This window comes from Schistocerca cancellata, chromosome 11, assembly GCF_023864275.1.
Source record: "Schistocerca cancellata isolate TAMUIC-IGC-003103 chromosome 11, iqSchCanc2.1, whole genome shotgun sequence".
Classification (NCBI taxonomy): Eukaryota; Metazoa; Arthropoda; class Insecta; order Orthoptera; family Acrididae; genus Schistocerca; species Schistocerca cancellata.
In genome coordinates, this window is record NC_064636.1 from 89,061,948 (window position 1) to 89,083,516 (window position 21,569).

Sequence of the window (21,569 nt, forward strand, 5' to 3'; positions counted from 1 at the left end):
TCAGACTGGCATAGTGGTGGAAGAGAGAGTGTTTTCGAAGATGCAGAATTGGAGACATTGCTGAGTGAAGACTCACTTCAAACTCGAGAAGAATTGGCACAATTAGAGGGAGTGACACAGCAAGCCATTTGAAAATGTCTCAAGGCTATGAGCATGATTCAGAAAGAAGGAACTTGGGTCCCGTGTGAGCTGAAACCAAGAGATATTGAACGGCGTGTGTGTGTGTGTGTGTGTGTGTGTGTGTGTGTGTGTGTGTGTGTGTGTGTGAACAGTTGCTTCAGAGGCAGAACCAGAAGGGATTTCTGAATCGAATTGTGACTGGGGACGGAAAATGCGTTCACAACGATAATCCCAAACGCAAAAAAATCGTGGAGCTATCCCGGCCATGCTTTCCACGTTACAGCCGAATCCAATATTCATGGCTCCAAGATAATGCTCTGCATTTGGTGTGACCAGCTCAGTGCCGTGTACTACGAGGAGTTAAAACAAAGTGAAACAATCACAGGTGCTCGTTATCAAATGCAATTAATGCATTTGAACATAGCATTAAAAGACAAACAGCTGCAATACAGCGAGAGGCACAAAGTGATTTTGCAGCACAACAATGCTTGACCCCACACTGCAAAAGAGGTCAAAATTTACTTGGAAATGTTAAAAATGGGAAGTCCTACCCCACCTGCTGTATTCTCCAGGCATTGCTCCCTCTGACTATCAACTGTTTAGATCAATGGCGCTTGGCCTGGCTGACCAACATTTCTGATCTCATGATGAAGTCACAAATTGGATCGATTCGTGGATTGCTTCAAAAGATGAACAATTTTTTCGACGCGGGGTTTGTACACTGCACAAAAGATGGGGGAAAGTAGTGGCCGGCAGCCACAAGTGGCCCATCGGGATCATCTGACCGCCGTGTCATCCTCAGATGAGGATGCGGATAGGAGGGGCGCGTGGTCAGCACACCGCTCTCCCGGTCGTTACGATGGCATTCTTGACCGAAGCCGCTACCAATCGGTGAAGTAGCTCCTCAATTGGCATCACGAGGCTGAGTGCACCCCGAAAAATGACAACAATGCATGGCAGCCTGGATGGTCACCCATCCAAGAGCCGGCCAAGCTCAACAGTGCTTAACTTCGGTGATCTGACGGGAACTGGTGTATCCACTGCAGTAAGGCCGTTGCCTTTGAATGATATATGTGTAACCAATTTTTTTTCATTAAAGCTTCAAATGTTGGGGGCAAAAAAGGCGGAAGCTTTATGAAGTTGAGAACAGTCTTTGCCTCAGTGTACCAAGAATTTCCAACACCCCTTGACAAAGCAGAAGCAACTAAAATAGCTCAATTGATCACTACGATTTCCCAGGCACCAATGGCACATTAGTAACTGATTTTGTATGCACAGAACAGTATGCTTGGCGGAACAAAAAAGGACTTTACAGTACACACCAGAATGTTTAGCAGGGGGCATAACGCTAGTGGTGGGTAGAAGCGGGCCCTGAACTGGAGTGGTACAGAGTGCATTTCAGCACGCCCAATCCACGTTAAGTGGACTGGCCTGCTTGGGACACTGTTTTGCCGGACTAAGCAGCAAAGCGCAATCTGCCAATTTGACGTGCCTCCCTGCCTTTCGCTGCCCCAGCCAAGTCAAGTAATCTCAGCTGGCCTATCAACTCCGCTGCATTACACTGTACCTCCATCTGAAAATCCCCGTATCATCCTTTACTTTTCTTTCAATGGGATGTCGACAGCTGAACGGATGGTAAAGTTTGCCTGTTTCCCTTTAATGCCAGAATCTATTCTGTCCACCTCCACCCAGTTACAGTATCCATGTTAGGTATTTTTTATTTTGTAATTACAGGTGTGTGTGTGTGTGTGTGTGTGTGTGTGTGTGTGTGTGTGTGTGTGTGTGTGTGTGTGCCAGAAATAAATATTACGAAATATTTTTGAGCTCTGTAGACTGTTTTAGTTATACTCCTTAATTCCTATATATTGCACATTGAGCATATGCTGATGGAAATAAAAGCTTTCCATTCCTTTAGGGTGCACTCTGACAATCATGATGTGTCATAGATGCCAAGTAGTATACTATGTCAAACTCCCATTTCTCCTTGGCAAGTTGTCACTGCCAACAAATGCAAGACGCGCCTCAGCTCAGGCGAAGACATAAGCGGAGAGCACAGTGTAGATGACAGCATTGTAGATAGCCAAGCCTGTGGGGTGACCCATACGGGCCAGTAGGTGACACACACTGAGCAGGATGAAACTGGTACCGTACACATCTCCACGTCAAAGAGACTAAAGAAATTGGCTACACTTTTTATGTTCCAGCAGGCACCAGTAGCACTGTAGACAATACGATCGCCAGCAGCATGACAACAGTAGTCAGGACAAAGCTGGCGGTCACACCAAACATTTTAGTTTTTATCCCAATTTGACATGGCAAGTATGCTGAGAATCATCTCTGTAGTCTCTCCTGGCCAGGCGGCAGAACAGAGGTACAGAACATTTTGACAAACACCATACACGCTATCTTCTGGTAACGTGTCTAGATTCTGCAGATGCCTCTATACTTCTATGTAAGGCAGGACTACCCTCTCCTCTTTGCTGTGGGCATCAAAGTCTCTTATGTGTGGTCTCAAATCTCTGTATGGCCATTCTCAATTTTCTTGCTTGCTAACCAATAATGTGCTCACAGCATGCTAAATGAGGCCACAGAGATAAGAAATGATGTCTGTATACTTACTTTAACTCACCGGCAGATCCTCACTGTCTCTGAACTCTGCCTCCATATGCTCCGAGTCAATTCACCTGTCTCTGCTACTAACTGAGAACTTCTTGCTCTAGCCTGTTGTCAGGTACAGGTGGACCATACTAGTGTAGAATCGTGACAGTACATAAACTTTTAGATACACTCACTGTTGCCACTACACACACAACTGCTCGGTGCACGGCAATTATCAGTACACTGACTAATTGTTAGCAGTGAATATTCCCCCCATGCGTGCTCAAAAATGTATTTTGAAGGCTAGTGTAAATTTATCAAACAAGAATAGAATCATTTTCTTTACACTGGATGAACTCTGTATTTGAAGTGTCGACTATAGCACTGAACATCCCACAGAGTCTCTCAAAACATAGCTTTTTTAGAGCTATCTGAGTCCAAGTTTGTCATTTTGACCTTGTTATTGCTGCACTTCACCAGCAAGATTGTGCATTCAGCATCTGTGGTACACCATGGCTTTACAGTCCTGCACACTTTAGTATGTGGGAATTAGTCAAAGAGCAAGAACTTATCACAGTGCCACCATTCTCAGACTTATGCTCATTGGAACTACAATGGATAGGATAGATGCGAGTGTAGCACTGACTTAACAGTGCCTCTTGATTCCTGACGTATTTAACACTCAACTTGAACTCTTACTTATCTCATTTATGATCTGTATGACATGGGTAGCCATGAAGGATTGAGAATGCCCAACCCCTTCCTTCTGTCCCACCCAAGCGTGATCTTGTCGCCCACAGTTGGATGGAGGGGACAGCAGCTTTCAAATATTAATATAAGGACACCTGTGATATCGCAAAACCTTGCCAAAAGGTGACTAACACAGCACTTTTTGAAATGCCAGAGTTTCTCCACACTGTCACCGGGCTAAAAATAAGGGAGCTTTTTGTCATATCCATTTGTTCTATCTTTATGTTTCAGTAAAATTTCTCAAAGCTATTTACCACATCCAAAACTGCCCTAGAACAGGATTACATATAAAAGAACCACAGTAGAGGAATCTTACAAGTAGCCACTCACAAAGATTAGCTCGCTCCCCCTCTCCCAGAGAACCTTTTCTATAGGCTCCTTTATTTGACTTAAAGCCAGTATATTTCTGTAAGCAACAACAGGTTAGACACAAAAATAGCAAGTTTTCACTGCCCAAATGGCACTAACCGTCAACCACCATGCATCTATCAAGCTGTAAAAGAAAGCGAGTCAAATATCAAAAGAGGGGGTTCTTCATGCTTCACATTACAAGAACAGTAATGATTTCAGAAACACCAAAGAGCCATGTAATCAAGTGTTTGCAACGATTAAATCCACAATCCATGTGAAGGAGTTTTGTGGTAGTTATGCACTGCACTTTTCCTCTTGCACCCATACGCAAAGCAGCCAAGTCACTCGACAACTTGATGCTGAGACAAGGTGCAAAAAAGAGAACGTACATTCACAAAATGTAACTTAATCCGTACAGTCTCAACACTACTGAAGAAGAGTGAATTTGACAAATATTGCTCCAAAAAATATTAGTGTTCTGAAGAGGTTAGAAGATTTAATATATTATGTCACTCAAACTTCATCCATTTAGTCTCATAATTGCACTTTCAAAAATGTCAACAGAACAGCACCTTTAATAAGTCTCACAAAGCACAGGCTTGCTACTGCATGCTGTTCACTCTTCTTAGCAGAGAACAGTACTTTTAATTCTTCCCTCTTCCCTTCCAGGAGAAATATTAGTTAGTGTTTCACTAATGCTTATATATAGAATCATGGTGGGAGAGCCATTTTAGACTTGCATTTGCCAAGAAAAAAACCAAACAAAAAACTCAAAACCAGCATTTTCTATCAGGAAAGAAGTGCACAAGGAAGTGAGTAAGATTACTAAAACAAATCTCTATTTAAAAAGAGCAGCTAGAACACACTGCATAAGTAATGCATACTACACAAAGATTACTTACAAAACTCAACAGTAGAGGTTAATGACAGAAGGGGCAACTACAACACCCTGCCACATTACAATATATGCTCACAATGTAACTTTTAAAAAAGAAAATCATTTGCCAAGATCTACAATGCAAGCTAGTAATATCTCTTCTTTCTCCTGAGTGCAACATATCTCTCACCTTGGGGGGATGCTGACTCAGTTTTTCAGGTGGACTGAACGGATGATCCAGAGATGTGCATGGGGCCATAGTAGCACGTTTGTGTCCTGAGGTCACGATTGGATGTCCAATGATGCACAATGCCGAACTTGTAAAATAGTTTGTGCAATTTGTGTATGATCAGAAGAACACTGTATAATAAGGATAAGCTGAATGACACAGGGAAGACTATTTCAAATTTGGGCGAATGAAGTTTGCTCATTCTGGCCATTCAGATTTATTTAATTTTCCTAAATAATTTCTGGAAATGCCTGGATGGTCCCTTCAAGCAAGACAATGGCCAACAACATGTCCTATCCTCATTAAACATAATTATGTTCTCTGTCTGTCTGTGCGTGAGAGCCAGAAAAAAAATCAACTTTCCTCTTTTTCACTCTTGTAATATGTCTGACTCTTTCCAGTATATTTGTTAAAGTGTCATTTCTCATATTTAAGTCTACAGTTTCTTAATTCTTCAGAGCTCTAGAAATGTTGACTCCCATTGGCAGCCTTCCTAAAATTTTCTACCTAACATTTTTCAGTCAATGAAACTAGAACAGTGCTTGCATATTTTTTAAAAATTCATTCTGCCTTGATGACCAGTTTTAATTTGCATTTCAACAGACTAACAGACATGAAGCCAACATCCATCATGGTAGTACAATTTTATATGCTAGCTAACTACACATATTAAGAGATTGATTGAATATACGACAACTTGATAACCTAAAAGAGAGGGAGAGAAAAGTTTCATTTTGATGGGGTACTGACATTCAACAGTAGAAAACAAAGACAAGGAAAAGTAATACAAGGATATGGATTGTGGGAAAGGAATGAAAGAGAAAGCCACCTAGTAGAATTTTGCGCAGAGAACAATTTAATACAGAACAATTTAATAATCAATAACATTTTGATTACGAATCATGAAAGTTATTTGTGTGCTTGGAACAGACCTCGAGATGCCAGAAGGTTTCGAATTGATTACATATTGGTAATACATATTTAGGATCCAGATTTTTAACTGTAAGACCTTTCCAGGGGCAGATGTAAATTGACCACAATTTACTGGTTAAGAACTGTAGATCAAAACTGAAGAAATTTCGAAAAGGTTGGAAATTAAGGAGAGGGAGCCTGCATAAATTGAAAGAACGAGAGGTCCACAGGGGCATTATGCAGTGATTGACTGAAACAGGGAAAAGGAATATAACAAGAGAGCTTTGAGAGATTAAATAGTGAAGGCAGCAGAGTATCAAATAGGTAAAATGATGAAGCCCAGTAGAAATACTTGGATATCAAAGGAGATATTAAATTTAACTGAGGAGAGGAGAAAATAGTAGCTGTATGAATGTCAAGAGCTCAAATGGAAAACAAGTACTGAGCAAACAAGGGAAAGTCAGAGGGGATGTACAAGAGAGATGAACTTGAAGGCAATGTTGTAAAAGGGGTGAGGGTTTATGTGAAGATGAGGCAGAAAAGATGACACTGCAAGACAAATTTAACAGATCACTAAAAGACCTAAGTCAAAACTATGTCTCTGGAGTAGACAAAATTCTGCCAGAACTACTGATGTTTGGCAGAGAGAGAGAGAGAGAGAGAGAGAGAGAGAGAGAGAGAGAGAGAGAGAGAGAGAGAGAGATGACAAAATTATCCCACTTGGTGTGCAAGATGTACGAGACAGGTGAAATACCACCAGACTTCGAGAAGAAAGTAGTAGTTCAATTCCAAAGAAAGCAGCTGCTGACTGGTTGTGAATATTACCCAACTGTTAGTTTTGCAAGTTCTTGTTGCAAAATACTGACATGAAGAATGGAAAAACTGGCACATATCAACTTTGGGGAGGATCACTTTGGAATTCAGAAAAAATATATGAAAACACTGGGCAATACTGACTCTACCACTTATCTTAGAAGATAGGTTAAGGAAATGCAAACCTACATTTATAGCAATGGTAGACTTAGAGAATGCTTTTAACAATGCTGACTGGAATACTCAGCACAGGCAGGCAGCACAGGTAAAACACAGGGAGTGAAAAGCAAATAGGTACATCTGCATATCGGATGGACGTACCACTACGGTTTTAGGTTGACCAATTGCACAGCTGACACAAACCACTATTCGATCAGAAGTTATCAATTTGCTATGAATAATTATCAATGTAAAAGTGCACAATTTATTTAAGTAGTTACTAATGATTGCAGCCACTTTATTCAGTGGTTCCATTTTTGATAAATGATTCTTGTCACAAACTTGCTGTTTGCCTTTGGAAGACTTATTACAAGGGGGTAGTCAAAATTTCGAAGTTTTAATCAGCAGCTAGTGATGGTACTTCACGGTAGTACACAACAGCTCCAAGCGCCATTTCTTTGTATAGTCTAGTAATGGTTGCTATTACAGAAACCGGTAACCATTAATAATAATGAGAATAAATTACAATTTAGTCTCATACTTATTACTTTTATATTTAAAGAAAAATTTCCAGTATGTAGAATGTATCTTTTCTAATTATCACTTTGAAAAATAACGTTGCAGATTTTTGTTTGTCAGGCATTTCCCATCAATGCCGGTCCCCATACCACGGTGCCGTAACACAATGTGAAAAAAAAAAAAAAAGAGTCAAAACGTTATGGCACAGCCCACTGACAACGTGGAGAATACCTGCATATTTTGGCTCCTCTAGTGATGAGCAGCATGCTACAATAATGTGGTTCAGTTATTTCAATATGTACTATAACAGCAGACAGAAACCTTTAAATAAATAAATTACCTATGTTTTCAAGGGGATAATTAAAACTTTATGACTATTACTCATTTTTGTCTTATCAAAGCTGTATGCCAAATAAAGTTGTATTTCCTACAAATAAATAGTACATCTGCACATGTGAAAACTATCACATTCCAATTATCACTGTTTTCTTTTGTGTGATACGAGGGCGGTTCAGAAAGTAACCTCCGATCGGTCACAGTGCGGGTTGTGGGGGTAGTAGCGACGCCATCTGTGCGTTCACGCACTCAACAGGTCAGTCGGCATCAAGCCGTGGTCGAGTGAACGTCGTACCTGCGCTAGTTTAGTTTTTGTGGCAGTTTGAAATGTGTGCTGCAATAGAAAACCCCGCCAAATGTGAAGTGCGTGCTGTCATAAGGTTTTTTTACAGCCAAAGGATATTCTGCAGCAGCTATTCATCGTGAGCTTTGTGCCGTGTACGGACCGAGAGTTATGAGTGAAGGAGTTGTCCGTGAATGGGTACGTTTATTTAAAAGTGGACGAGAAAACGTTCGTGATGAAGAGAGGAGTGGTAGACCATCATTGGTGACTGACGAACTCTTTCAGACAGTTGATGCAAAAGTTCGTGAAAATCGACGTTTCTCAATGTCGGAGTTGTCTACTGGTTTTCCACAGATTTCTAAGACTCTCTTGTACGAGATAGTGACAGCAAGATTGGGTTACCGTTAAGTTCTGTGCACGATGGGTGCCCAAAATTCTTACCGACCACCACAAAACTCCAAGAATGGCCTCTGCATTAGACTTTCTGTCACGTTATGAGGACGAAGGAGAACCATTGTTAAACAGAATCGTGACCGGTGACGAAACCTGGATTAAGTACGTGAACCCTGAGACAAAAGAACAATCAAAGATGTGGGCACATTCAAATTCGCCTACCAAACCAAGAAAAGCCTCGCAAGATTTTTCTGCCAGAAAACTGATGGCAACGGTGTTTTGGGATGCCACAGGGGTGTTGTTGGTTGAATTCATGGAACGTGGTACGACCATTAATCAAGACGTGTACTGTGAAACAATAAAAAAGTTACGACGGGCTATACAGAACAAACGCCGTGGTATGCTGACTTCCGGTATCGTTTTTTTTGCACGATAACGCCCATCCTCACTCTGCTCGCAGAACAACGGCCCTTCTTGAGTCCTTCAAGTGGGACGTTATCAACCATCCACCTTACAGCCCAGACCTGGCGCCAAGTGATTATCACCTCTTCATGCATTTGAAGAAATGGCTCGGGTCACAGCGGTTTGATGACGACGAAGAGCTCAAAGATGCAGTCACAGGCTGGCTCCAGGCACAAGCGGGTGATTTTTATGCAGAAGGAATTTCAAAGCTTGTGAAGAGATACGATAAGTGCCTCAATCGCTATGGAGACTATGTAGAAAAATAGTGCAAAGATGTAGTTGTAAGATGTATATATTAAAATATTTTTATTTAACTTTGTGTATTTTTTTAAATCAACCGGAGGTTACTTTCTGAACGGCCCTCGTATTTTGAAAATGTCCCTATTTTGCTCTAAAATAATAGAACAACTCTATACGTAACAGCAAAACTACTACACCTCATCTCACACCCACCTTGTCAATAGCTCTAAGTAATTTTCATCATCCTACAAGAGGCTGTTTCAACAATGTCGTCCCCCTCCCCTACCCTCGCCCCAGCCCTCCGCACAAAGGTACCTGCAACTCGCTTGCCAGACTGGATACCCATCTGGTGGCCCTTTTGCACCACGTTCTTGCTTCCTTCTGCCATTTGACTGAGCCTTTGCCCACCCCCATTTGTGGGCATTCATTCGCGGCATATGACTGAAGGCTGCATCTTAGCTGTCTACATGTAAAGCGTCTACTACCCCTGCACATACATAGGCATTCAAGCTGGAACAGCGCACACTGCACGATACTATTTTTCAGTCTTAAATCGTAAGAGTAATTGTGCCTCCAGTGCCACAATAGTTTCCGCCCAAACAGAACACTACTATCTAGGCTCACCACTTTAAAAAAGTGGAAAACAATGGATTTTAGTCTTACTGCAGCTCACTTTATTTACAGGTAAAATTTTATTCCCTTTGAATTTGTAAAATCAGTCAAATACTTCACTGGTCCTACTGGTTAGTGTTCTGACAAGTTTTATGCAGCCCATCACTCCTGGCCATTCGGGTGGATTTAATTTTGAGTGCTAAACCGTATGGTTGTCAGTGCCTGTTCTTAATACAGCAGCCCAAGTACTCACTGTTAAAATTAAAAATAAAGACTGTATCTACAAACACAATCGCTCTGAAGGCAAAACATCTCTCTTCTCAGCGTATAAAACTGACTTTAAAACACGATTCACTTTCATGTTAGCTTACAAATACTGTATTCCAAATCGTCTTTATACAAAAAGCAGTAAGTTTGTGCCAGTGGGCAGACTGGCCACTTCACCTTCTTTGTGACTTTAAAGAAATGTGCCACGGTCGGGCTGTCGTTCTGCATCATGCTTCTCCCTTCCTGCTACTGTTTCCCACTCAGCCATCACCCATTTGTTACACAAGACACTACAGAACCTGTATGAGAATACATATGGCAGTTTTTCCTGGCAGACTACTTTAGGTGCTCTACCAAGTACCTGCCATCCAACACAATTTCACATATTTTTCTGCTTTTGTAGGAAAAGGCAGAAATACCCTGGGCCACCCGAATTATTTTCTGCAGATATACTTATCAACAGCATGAGAACGCAGAAAACAATGACAACTGCAATGTTAAAGACCTAAAGTTGTGGATAAAAATTGTGTGTCTTTAATGCACTGGTAAGAATGCTGTAATTTCAGTTCCAAAGGAGACAGGTGTGAATACTACTGAACAATCAATTTAATAAATCATGGCTACAAAATATTGACATAGTATTTACAGAACACAGAAGACTGGTAGAGTCCAACAATGGGGAAGATCAGTTCCAGAGAAATGTAGGAAAACAAGGCAATGCTGACACTAGGACTTTTTTCAGCCTGAAATGGTAAGAGTAATGTGACTCCAGTGCCACAATTAACATCGAGAAAACTGTCGATGAAACCAAGGAGAAATCTGGAAAGGGGAATAAAGTTCAGGGAGAAAAAATAACTTTGGGGGTTTGCTGACGACTATTCTGCCAGACGGCTAATGACTCTGAAGATCTATTGAACAGAATGAGTAGTTTCGTTAAAAGATATTATAAGGTGACCATAAGTAAAAGTAAAACAAAGCTAATGAAATGTAGTCAAAGCAAACTGGCAATGCTACATGAATTAGATTAGGAAATGAGACATTAATAGTAGTAGATGTGTTTTGTTATTTGGGCAGCAAAATAACTGACGACTGACAAAGTACGAAACATTTGAAATTCAGACTGGTAATGGCAAGAAAAGCATTCTTAAGAAAGCGGAATTTGCTTTAATAACTATGATAAAATTAATTGCTGTAAAGCCTTTTCTGAAGATATTTATATTGAATGGCATGGAAATAAAAAACGGCCAGTAGGCAATTAAGACAAGAACATAGAAGCTTTCGAAATGTGGTGCTATGGAAGAATGCTGAAGGTTAGGTGGGTAGAGCGAACAAATGAAGAGGTACTGCATCAAACTGAGCAAAAGAGAAATTCATGGAAAAAACATGACTAAAAGAAGGGACTGGTTGGTAGGCATGAAGGGTCGTCAGTTTGATAATGGAGGAAAGTGTGGAGGTTCAAAAATTTTAAAGGGAGACCAAGATTAAAATACAGTAAGCATGTTCAAGTGGATAAAGGTTGAAATAGTTATGAGACTTGCATGAAGAACTGCATCAAAACCAGTCCTCAGGCTGAAGACAATCACCAGCACAGTTGTTTCCATTGCCGTCTGCTTCCACATGTCATTGATAATTACCAATTCTCCCACCTTTAGGTGGAAGTTTCTCACCTCAAGACCAGTATGTTGCCCTGAATCCTTATCTCTTCCTTCAACAACTTTGGTAATGCTGCTGCCAGCAAAAGGTGCCCCTTTCTAACAAAGTCTTCAGCTGTCATTAATAATTATTTTTATTCAAAATCTGAACAGTGGCCAGGGTATGTTTACCCAATCATCTAGTTTGTCTCCCTGCAGTTTGACCTAGAGTAGTTCCATAAAGAACTATTATTATTCCAGACACAGTTTGCTGGATTGAGTAATGCAAAAGCAAGTCTTGGGATGAAAACATGACTGAACTACAAAAGCAGTGAAGGGGAAGTTACAATCTAAATAAGGCTTGGCTGACAAGAGTAAAAACAAACTCCTAGTACATTACAACAGCACCACTTGGTGTAGCCATGTGCAGTACTTTCAGCTCTTTACAACAAAGTTTAATTACCTTTAGCAGTGTTGATGAAGTATGGTGAAATGTAGCCCCTATCAAACTTCATTCCTTCAATGACTTCGAGTTCATCTTGAAGAGTCTTTCCATCTTTAACCGTGATGACACCTTCCTTTCCAACCTGGAAGAAAGGAGTACAATATGTCCAAGTGTTAAGTTATAAGTATGTTAAGTTTACTGCTTACAATTTTAAAATTTAGTTTACAATAGGAGAACACCACAGACTGTGCACCCTGATACTCATTCACAAGATATGAATTAAGTTTCCCTACAGCAGATGACACTGCACTGTCACTGTAACACTAACCACCCCCCCCCCCCCCCCCCCAATTCCTTGCAGAAGCAGGGTGGCATTTCCCAGGTTTAAACTCCAGATTTTCCTGAATCAATTTTTATTGTAACTGAGAGCAATTTTTATGTCACTTGTTTTGGTAGCGTGATAATGAACTGCTGGAAATAAGGTTATCTAAAGTGAAGAGTGCGATATCCATAGTAAAGAGTTGAATAATTTGAAGACTGTATATTATGCTGCCAGAAAACGTGCTTAATTTATTAATTTAATTATGAATATGTTCTTTGTAATGAATAATGAGCTTGTTTAAGATGTTAAATGATTATATAAATAATCTTTAGAGTGTATAAGGTCAGTAGACCAAAGAAACTACGAAGTGGGAATATCTGCAACTTCCAGACACATGTTGGCTTGCCCGCCACTTCTTTTTCAGTACTGGATGAAGATAGTCGTGCTTTTGTAATCAGTGATGGATAATGGAGTTAGATAAACAATGCTGATAGTAAAAATGCTAAGAAGTGCAAACTTACATTGCAAAAAATGTAGTTCAGAACAAAAAGTTTGCATAAATATAATGTTTAGCGACAAGTATTTCCAATCCGGTGGAGTTTATTTAAACGGAAGGAAACCCAGGCCATGCTAGCTGTTGGAATGATAATTTTGCAGACAAAGAAAACGATGAAAGCCTCTAGACGAACGAGATCTGCCGTTATCGGGTATGTAATCTTTCAGCAACTACTAACAAATTTGTGCTGAAATTGTGCTCGGACTGGACTTATTATTCCCATTCAAATAGCTTATTGAATGGAAACTAATAACATGTGGCGAGAGTGCTGTCCTAACACACTATACTGTGTAAGGTTCTATAAACAATTCTTCAGTCACTTAAAAAACTAGTAAGACAACAACCAGTACAGTAGACACCTTTTTTGAGTCACCACATCCCTTATGAACAATTATTAGAAGTTCAGTTAGGATTCACAGTTTTCTCAACAATTCTGTATACTTTCATAGTGACATTACATTTCATACCGGGTACACTTAACCATATGGCCAATGTTGACTAAGCATGATACTGTGAAATGACTGGGGAAGTACTACTTTGGGTTGAAATTTAGTGGGAAAGGACTGGAACTTTAATATTCACTGCAGATCTATGAAACGTATATATTTACATAACCAAAAAAGCCAGTTTTGCTTCTGTGTGAATGATTAATTCATGGCTACGTACTTTCTTCTACTTACAATCATGCATTCGAAAATGGCCTCTCAGCCTGAGAACTCATGGAAAACTATGAAGAGTCCCAACAACAAAGCACCCAGGAAACAGACACGGTTGAGCAAGAAACATTGCTACAACTCAATGAACTACTTCACCAATCTTTAGTGTACTTTAGTGTTCCTTAAAGCACTCAACATGGCAAAAAGTGAATGGGGGTAGAGGCTTGTGAGTTGTGTGTGGTCGCATGAGCCACAAATCGCCCATCACTCCTGTATGTGCAAAGAGCAAGTTACCCCGGTGCCAAGTGCTGAAAGGAAATCGGCAGTCCTTGCTTTCACTGGAGCCACTGTATCATGTGCCGTGGCAGTGAATGACATGAAAAGGAAGCATTACGGAAAGAAGAAAAACACCTACAGAGAGAGAGAGAGAGAGAGAGAGAGAGAGAGAGAGAGACCGACCACTGGAAGAGCTGGGAAACTTGGAATTTTTACAAAAATTACTTGTTTTAGTGGGCAAATGCCCATTTAGAAATTAACTGATGATGAGCACTGACAATTATCAATTTCCATTGTAGATGATACACAACAGAAATTAATGTAGCTCCCCTACACTGTTCTCTGCAGCCTATGCTCAACATATTGTCGCAGAAGAAGCTGAGTACCACCATGGTGTCGTGGTTATGATACTAAACAGCTGCATCGAGGGACACGAGTTCAAAACTCACCTGGACTGTACAATTTCTATACTCGGTTTGAGTACATTCTAGAAATATCCACAAATGCCAAGAATCATTGTACTGGAACGTTCTGTAGCTGTATATGTACTGTATGTGTTCTGGCCAGAGGCAGTTTGCTTCGCGCTCTTGTATGTGTAAGTGCCGAATAAACCTTCGTTAAGTGAAGTTAGTGTTCATGATTCATCTAACTACACCTCCTTCTACGCGACATTATTCTGTTGGAGATGCTGGCTATGATGCTGGCTATTGGAACTTCTGCCAGGAACTTCTGACAGCACACATATCGCCGACACAGTGGCTCCCATCAGGCCACGACAGCCACCGTTTACATGGCGAAAAACCTGAGTTCGAGCCATATTCAACAGATCACTATCTATCGGAGACAGATGAAGAAGAGGAAGTTACGATGACAGCAACTGTGTGCCACCACATAACACATCCTTCTGGGTTCTCTGTTGATGATCGCCAAGATCCAAACAAGTGGCTGAAGGTATATGATCGTATAGCCAAATTTTACAAATGGAATGACACCATATGTTAGGCTAAAGTATTTTTCCTACTTGGAGGGCACTGCCAAGCAATGGTATGAGAACAACGATGAGAAGTTCACAAGCTAGGAAGTATTCCAGGCAGAACTGCACAAGTATTTCGGCGACACACAACGACAGAAGTGCAAGGCAGAAGTACAGGGCACAGCGTCCAGGAGAAACTACAGTATCCTACATTCAAGACGCCTCGGAGCTGTGTAATAATAGTGGACCCTAGAATGAAGGAGGAAGATAAGGTTGCACATCTAATGAAAGGTGTTGCTGAGGACATGTATCAAGCTTTACTCCTGAAGGAGGTTTCGACAGAAGACAACTTCATAAAATGGTGCAGGTATATCGAGACAATGCATTAAAGAGAATTACATGCAAGAAGTTTAAATGGCTTCTGAACGTCGTATTGATGTTTGTGATGGAAGAAGAAACTGATTTCGCAAGTGTTCTTCGTCAGATAGTGAGAGAGGAAACTCAGAAGGCACTCTGATTGCATGGCGAACAAACAACCGAGACACTTCAAGAGGTCATAAGGGAGGAATTGGAACAGACATTGAACCCAATGTCTTGCCCTTATTTGCCTTTAAAACGGTGAAAAAGTTGAGACTCAGGCAAAGTCATGTTCCTACAATGCCGCATGAGGAACCTGTTTGGGCACCAAGGAAGACTGACGTCTGGAGGACTCAGGATAACCAACCATTATGTTTCCACTGCCAACGACCAGGTCAGGTGGTGTGCTATTGTCTAGAAAGGCAGCGGATATTTGATGACTCCAGCGCCAGAAGATGTGGGTGCAGGACAATGTAGGTCACCATCGCTGCAAGCTAGCCGCTGGAGAGGACACTCCCCAACACGCTGGTCACGGTTTCCATCACCGATTAGAAGCTACAACCGATCACCAAGCCGCTGCAACCTGGGAAACTAAAAAGGGTGCAACCTTCCTTGAAGGTGAGGCCGCCGATGAGAAAAATCCTCCGCCGTCCATAATTACAAAAATGATAGGAAACTATGTTGATATCATCATGGATGGCCGACTGGCCCAAGCTCTTGTGGACTCTGGAGCATCATATTCAGTCATTTCGGAGAAGTACCGTCGCCAGTAGCAGAAAACCGTATTTTTCGATAACAAAACATCTCTGCTGAAGGTGTAATGGGAAATATGTAAAACCTACAGCATTTGTGTCGGTATAAGTGGTCATACACAGCCCTTAGAATTCATTGTCTTACAAGAGTCTAGTTATGATGTCATTCTTGGATGGGACTCTGAAAGATTCTCAGGCACCTAGAGATTGTGCTCGCTCGAAGATAATGCTAGACGAGAAGAGATACTGTTGACAGGAAGATGTGCATCCGAATGTATGGAGACTATGTGTGCTGGAAGAAGTAATCATACCTGCAGTCAGCGCTAGAAAGGCAACTGTCACATGTCAAGCCATGCATCAACCCATGGGTCTTGTAGTGGAATGTAAGATAATCATACCACCACCATTTGGTCAGCCCAGCCTCTGTTGCCTCATTTAAGAACAGGTGCAATGGCAAGGAAAGCGTTTCTGAAGAAGAGAAATTTGTTAACATCGAGTATAGATTCAAGTGTCAGGAAGTCATTTCTGAAAGTATTTGTATGGAGTGTAGCCATGTATTGAAGTGAAACGTGGACGATAAATAGTTTAGAGAAGAGAATAGAAGCTTTCGAAATGTGGTGTTACAGAAGAATGCTGAAGATTAGATGGGTAGATCACATAACTAATGAGGAAGTATTGAATAGGATTGGGGAGAAGAGAAGTTTGTGGCACAACTTGACCAGAAGAAGGGATCGGTTGGTAGGACATGTTCTGAGGCATCAATGGATCACCAATTTAGTATTGGAGGGCAGCGTGGAGGGTAAAAATCGTAGGGGGGAGGCCAAGAGATGAATACACTAAGCGGATTCAGAAGGATGTAGGTTGCAGTAAGTACTGGGAGATGAAGAAGCTTGCACAGGATAGAGTAGCATGGAGAGCTGCATCAAACCAGTCTCAGGACTGAAGACCACAAAGAACAGGTGAATTGTGGATAGTTAACTGTCACTGAGAATCGTAGATCCTTCCAACACTCAAGTGCATAGCAAACAATGAGCCGTTAATTGCAAAACAGCTAAGTATCATAGAAACCTCCCATGCCACGTCTGTGGCGAAATTAGCGCTACCACTACAAGACGAAGCTCGACTATCACCAGATCTCACTAAGGAACAACAGAAGAAGTTACCTGCTATTCTTCAAGAGTTCTCTGAATGCTTCAATCGACAAGTGAAGAGCAAATTAGGCAAATTGACGGTGAAGCACTGGATTAGCACTGGAGACCATCAACCAATAAGCCAGAGAGCATAGGAAGCTTAATAAGACAACTAAAAATGACGTTTACCTCTTCCACGAATTGACAATACACCAGATTGTCTGAAGGGTGTCTCTTTGGAGACAAAGAAATAAAAATACTGTGACACCTTGTGTCAAACGAAGATGGGCGGCCAGATCCAGAAAAGGTGAGATCTATAATGGAATTTCCTATTACTAAAAGTATTAGAGATGTGAGAAGCTTCCCCGGATTATGTTCTTATTACCATCATTTTGTCAAAGAATTTCGTATCAAAGCCAGGCCACTCCAAGAGTTGTTAGAAGCTGATGCTAAATTTGTCTGGGGTGGTGCTCAACAAGATTCTTTCGATGTTCTGCGATAAGCTCCGACTGACCGACCCTGTACTTGGTCTGCATGATGAGAGCACCTACAGAACCACACAGATGCCACCAGGTATCGGATCGGTGCTGTTCTGGTGCAAATTTTGGATGGAAAAGAGAAGGTTATATCCTATGCTTCCAGGATACGTACAAAAGGCAAGAGAAACTACTCAACTACAGAAAGTTAATGCCTTGCTGTGATATCCGCCATGTGCAAATTTCGACAGTCTATGGAAGGCCAATCACAGTTGTTACAGACCATTCACTTTGTTGGTTGACAGGTCTTAAGGATCCAACAGGACAACTCGCCAGGTGGGCACTACGTCGTCAAGAGTATGACATTACCATAGTGTACAAAGGTGGAAGAAAACATCCAGATGCTGACTGTCTCTCAAGAAACCCTGTGCAAGACCATCAAGACTTTGATGAATGTAGTGACTGTCTCGCTGCACTCCAAGATCTCTCTGCTAAGCAGAAGGACGCCAAGATACCTCAAATTATGCTTGCCTTAAATCGGTCAGAGAATGTGAAAGGACAATTTAAGATAGTTAATGGATTACTTTGCAAGAAAAACTGATCCGTTTCGAAAGAGGTGGCTACCAGTTATTCCTAAACACATGCACTTACATGTTCTACAGAAATGCCAAGACACACCTGAGGCTGGACATTAATGATTTATTAAGACATACGATAGGATCCGCAAGAGACTTTTCTGGCCAGGTTTATTTAGGAGTGTCCATCATTATGTGTCACACTGTCCAGAGTGCCAGAGGAGAAAGGCAGTTCCTCAGAAACCACCTGGCCAACTCATACCAATTCCACCAGCCAAAATGCCTTTCCAGCGTGTTGGGATTGACCTCCTCGGACGATTTCCAACGTCTGCTAGTGGAAATAGATAGATTACTGATTATCTGGCACGCTGTGCCATTACAAAACCTGTGAAAATAGCTGAAGCATTCGAGGTAGCCAAATTCATCGTGGATGGCATTGTATTAGAACACGGTGCTCCAAGGTCGTTAATTACAGATCGAGGGAAAGTTTTTCCAATCGAATCTTGTGACAGAGAAACCGTCAGTGCAACATTACTCATCACATGACGACTGTCTACCATCCGCAAACTATCGGGCCTACTGAACGCCTTAATAAGACCTTGGCCGACATGCTATCAATGCTCGTCAATGTTGAGCAGAACAACTGGGATGAGGAGCTACCTTTCGTGACATTAGCCTACAACACCACCAAACAAGACACCACAGGACATATGTCATTTTTCCTGGAGCATGGGCGTGAAGCGGCGACGACGATGGACACTTTCCGTTACATCCTCATGAAGTGGACGACGACTACATCGGCCAGATGTTAACCAGAGCTGAGGAAGCTCGGCACCTAGCTCAACTCCGCATGCTGCAGGCTCAAGAAAACGATCACTGAAGGTATGACACGAGCCACTGCCCTGTTGTCTACCAGCCTGGTGACCTCGTCTGGATCTTCACTCCTATTCAGAAGATTGGTCTCTCTGAGAAGCTCCTCAGGCGCTACTTTGGGCCTTATAAGGTAAGACAGTTGTGTTATGTTACTTATAAAGTTGAAGGTTTTGACCCAGACAAGACGACAAAGATCAGAGATACTGTACACATCCTTCATATGAAGCCCTATAAGAATCCTGCAGCCCAGGGTAAATTCGAAACTCCAGCGACAGCCAACAAGTGCAAAGGTGACTAAGAGCTTAGCGGCAAAAGAAGTTCTAAGAAGAACACCGCCAGAGCGAGAATCAGTCATCAGGAGTCTGAGTAAGCAGGACCAATGACTCATTCCCGGACTAGGACGACGTACCACTGAGATGCTGTTCTCGTAAGGAGGGAGCAATGTTGCAGAAGAAGCTGAGTAGCACTGTGGTGTAGTGGTTATGATACTAAACTGTTTCATGGAGGGCCGCGAGTTCAAAACTCACCTGGACTGTACAATTTTAATTTCTATATTCGGTTAAAGTACATTCTAGAAGTATCCACAAATGTCAAGAATCATTGTACTTTAATGTTCTGTAGCTGTATATATACTGTATGTGTTCTGGCCAGAGGCAGTTTGCTCCGCACTCTTGTATGTGCAAGTGCTGAATAAACCTTCATTAAGTGAAGTTAGTGTTCGTCATACATCTAATTACACCTCCTTCTAAGTGACATAGTGCATTTTGTTTGATGCTGTATCATTGACCCTGCTGTGACAACATTTACTTCAGATGTCAGAAACACACAATTTAAATTTATATTGCCCACATATTCTTTGCACACTATATTATGAAAAGGAAGACCGCTACTCACTATTTAGAGGAAATGTTGAATTGCAGACAAGACAACAAAAATGCTGCCAAACGTGTTGAAATTACTTAAATGGTCAACAACCCCCCCTCCACACACACACACACACACACACACACACACACACACACACACACACACACACACTACCTCTGGCCGTTGAGGCTGGACTGCAAGTTACTGCGCCTGATGGGAGAAGCAATCTCAGTGATAGGGTAAAGAGGCGGCTGGGGTGGGGGTGGGAGAAATAGCAGGGTAGGAGCGGAGGAAGGTAAAGCGCTGCCTGTGGGGAACATGCGTAGACATGGTTCCAATTTTTCCAATAAATTCCATTCCCATATTTTCCAGAAAATCACTACCCTGAAATGAATTTGTCAAATTATGAAACGCTCACCTTCTTCATGGCCTCCGAGATAAGTTGACCAACTTTCTCATCTCCATTGGCAGAGATGGTTGCCACCTGCGCAATCTCCTCAGGTGTGGTCACCGGCTTAGAGAGTGTCTTCAGATGATCAATAATGGCATCAACAGCCATCATCACACCTGCCGGCAAATGCGACACATTAAGAATGAGATACTTTTACAATACACACATTTACCTAACACCTGCACTGAATAAAAGTAACATTTTGAGACTAACACAGACCAGATGAACACACATTTCTCAATTGTGTCACACCAACAGAACAGAAGTTCCTATAAATATCCACAGTTATAGTGAATAACTGTATCACAGAACAGACATACGTACGAGTATCACAAAATAGATAAACTCAATTTCCATGACAGTCACAAACGTAGAACAAAATGAGTCTGCCAAAACGGCAAACCTTTGAGCTCCAGACTGGATAAACGCATAAAAGTCACTACAAACAAAAACGGTTTTAACTGTCACAGTGCATTTCTTTTTTTGTTGGGTGTTCAGTCTTCTGACAAGCTTGCTGCACCCTTCACAACTTTTCCGACTATATCAACCTCTTAATCTCTGAGTAGCACTTGCAGAAGGCTGCCTCAATTATTTAATAATAATATTATGATACCGTCTGACTGCTATTCATGATACAAAGGAAACATTGAGTCGCACACGGTGGGGGAGGGGGAGGGGGAGGGGGAGGGGGGGGGGGACCTGCTATATATTTGGGTTTTCAGCCAAAACAAATGCCTTCTAGTCAAGTAGAGACCCCCCCCCCCCGCTCGCGCACACGCAAACACCCACGACACACACATGCACATGACCGATGTGTCTGGCCTCCAAGGCTGGACTGTGTGACTCAATGCTTCCTCTGAGTAGCAATCTATCCTTTTTCATAAGGCTGTCTTTATTCCATCCTGGAATTGTTTGATTGGCCTCAATTATTTGATGGATATATTCCAATCTATATCTCCCTCTATGATGAGGGAGACCTCCTAGCACTACAGAAGGTCGCTGAAGTCTTGTCATATCCTCTTCTGCCCTCCTAGTCAGTGTTCTTCACATATTCCGTTTCTCACCGATCCTGTGGAATATCTCATTTCTTATCAGCCCACTTAATTTTCACACCCCATCTGTAAGGCCACATTTCAAATGCTTTGCTTATCTTCTACTGTAGTTTTCTCCACAGTCTAATTTGCTTCCATACAGCACTGTGCTTCTCTATACACATTCACAGAAATTTCTCCCTCACATTACAGGCTATGCCTTTTAATAAAAAAAGACTTATTTTAGCAATGAAAGCTCACTCTCCCTGCCTGTGCT

At 41.7% G+C, this 21,569-nt stretch overlaps 1 protein-coding gene across 1 annotated transcript in view; it reads right to left on the reverse strand.

Annotated features, from left to right (window-relative positions):
• LOC126108977 (heat shock protein 60A) overlaps positions 1-21,569 on the reverse strand; it is a 67,216-nt gene that overhangs the window by 25,953 nt on the left and 19,694 nt on the right. The window contains exons 4-5 of the mRNA XM_049914378.1: positions 20,229-20,377; positions 12,016-12,139 (exon numbers count right to left, since the gene is read on the reverse strand). Coding sequence (XP_049770335.1) covers positions 12,016-12,139; positions 20,229-20,377 — 273 coding nt within the window. The remainder of the gene's footprint in view (positions 1-12,015; positions 12,140-20,228; positions 20,378-21,569) is intronic.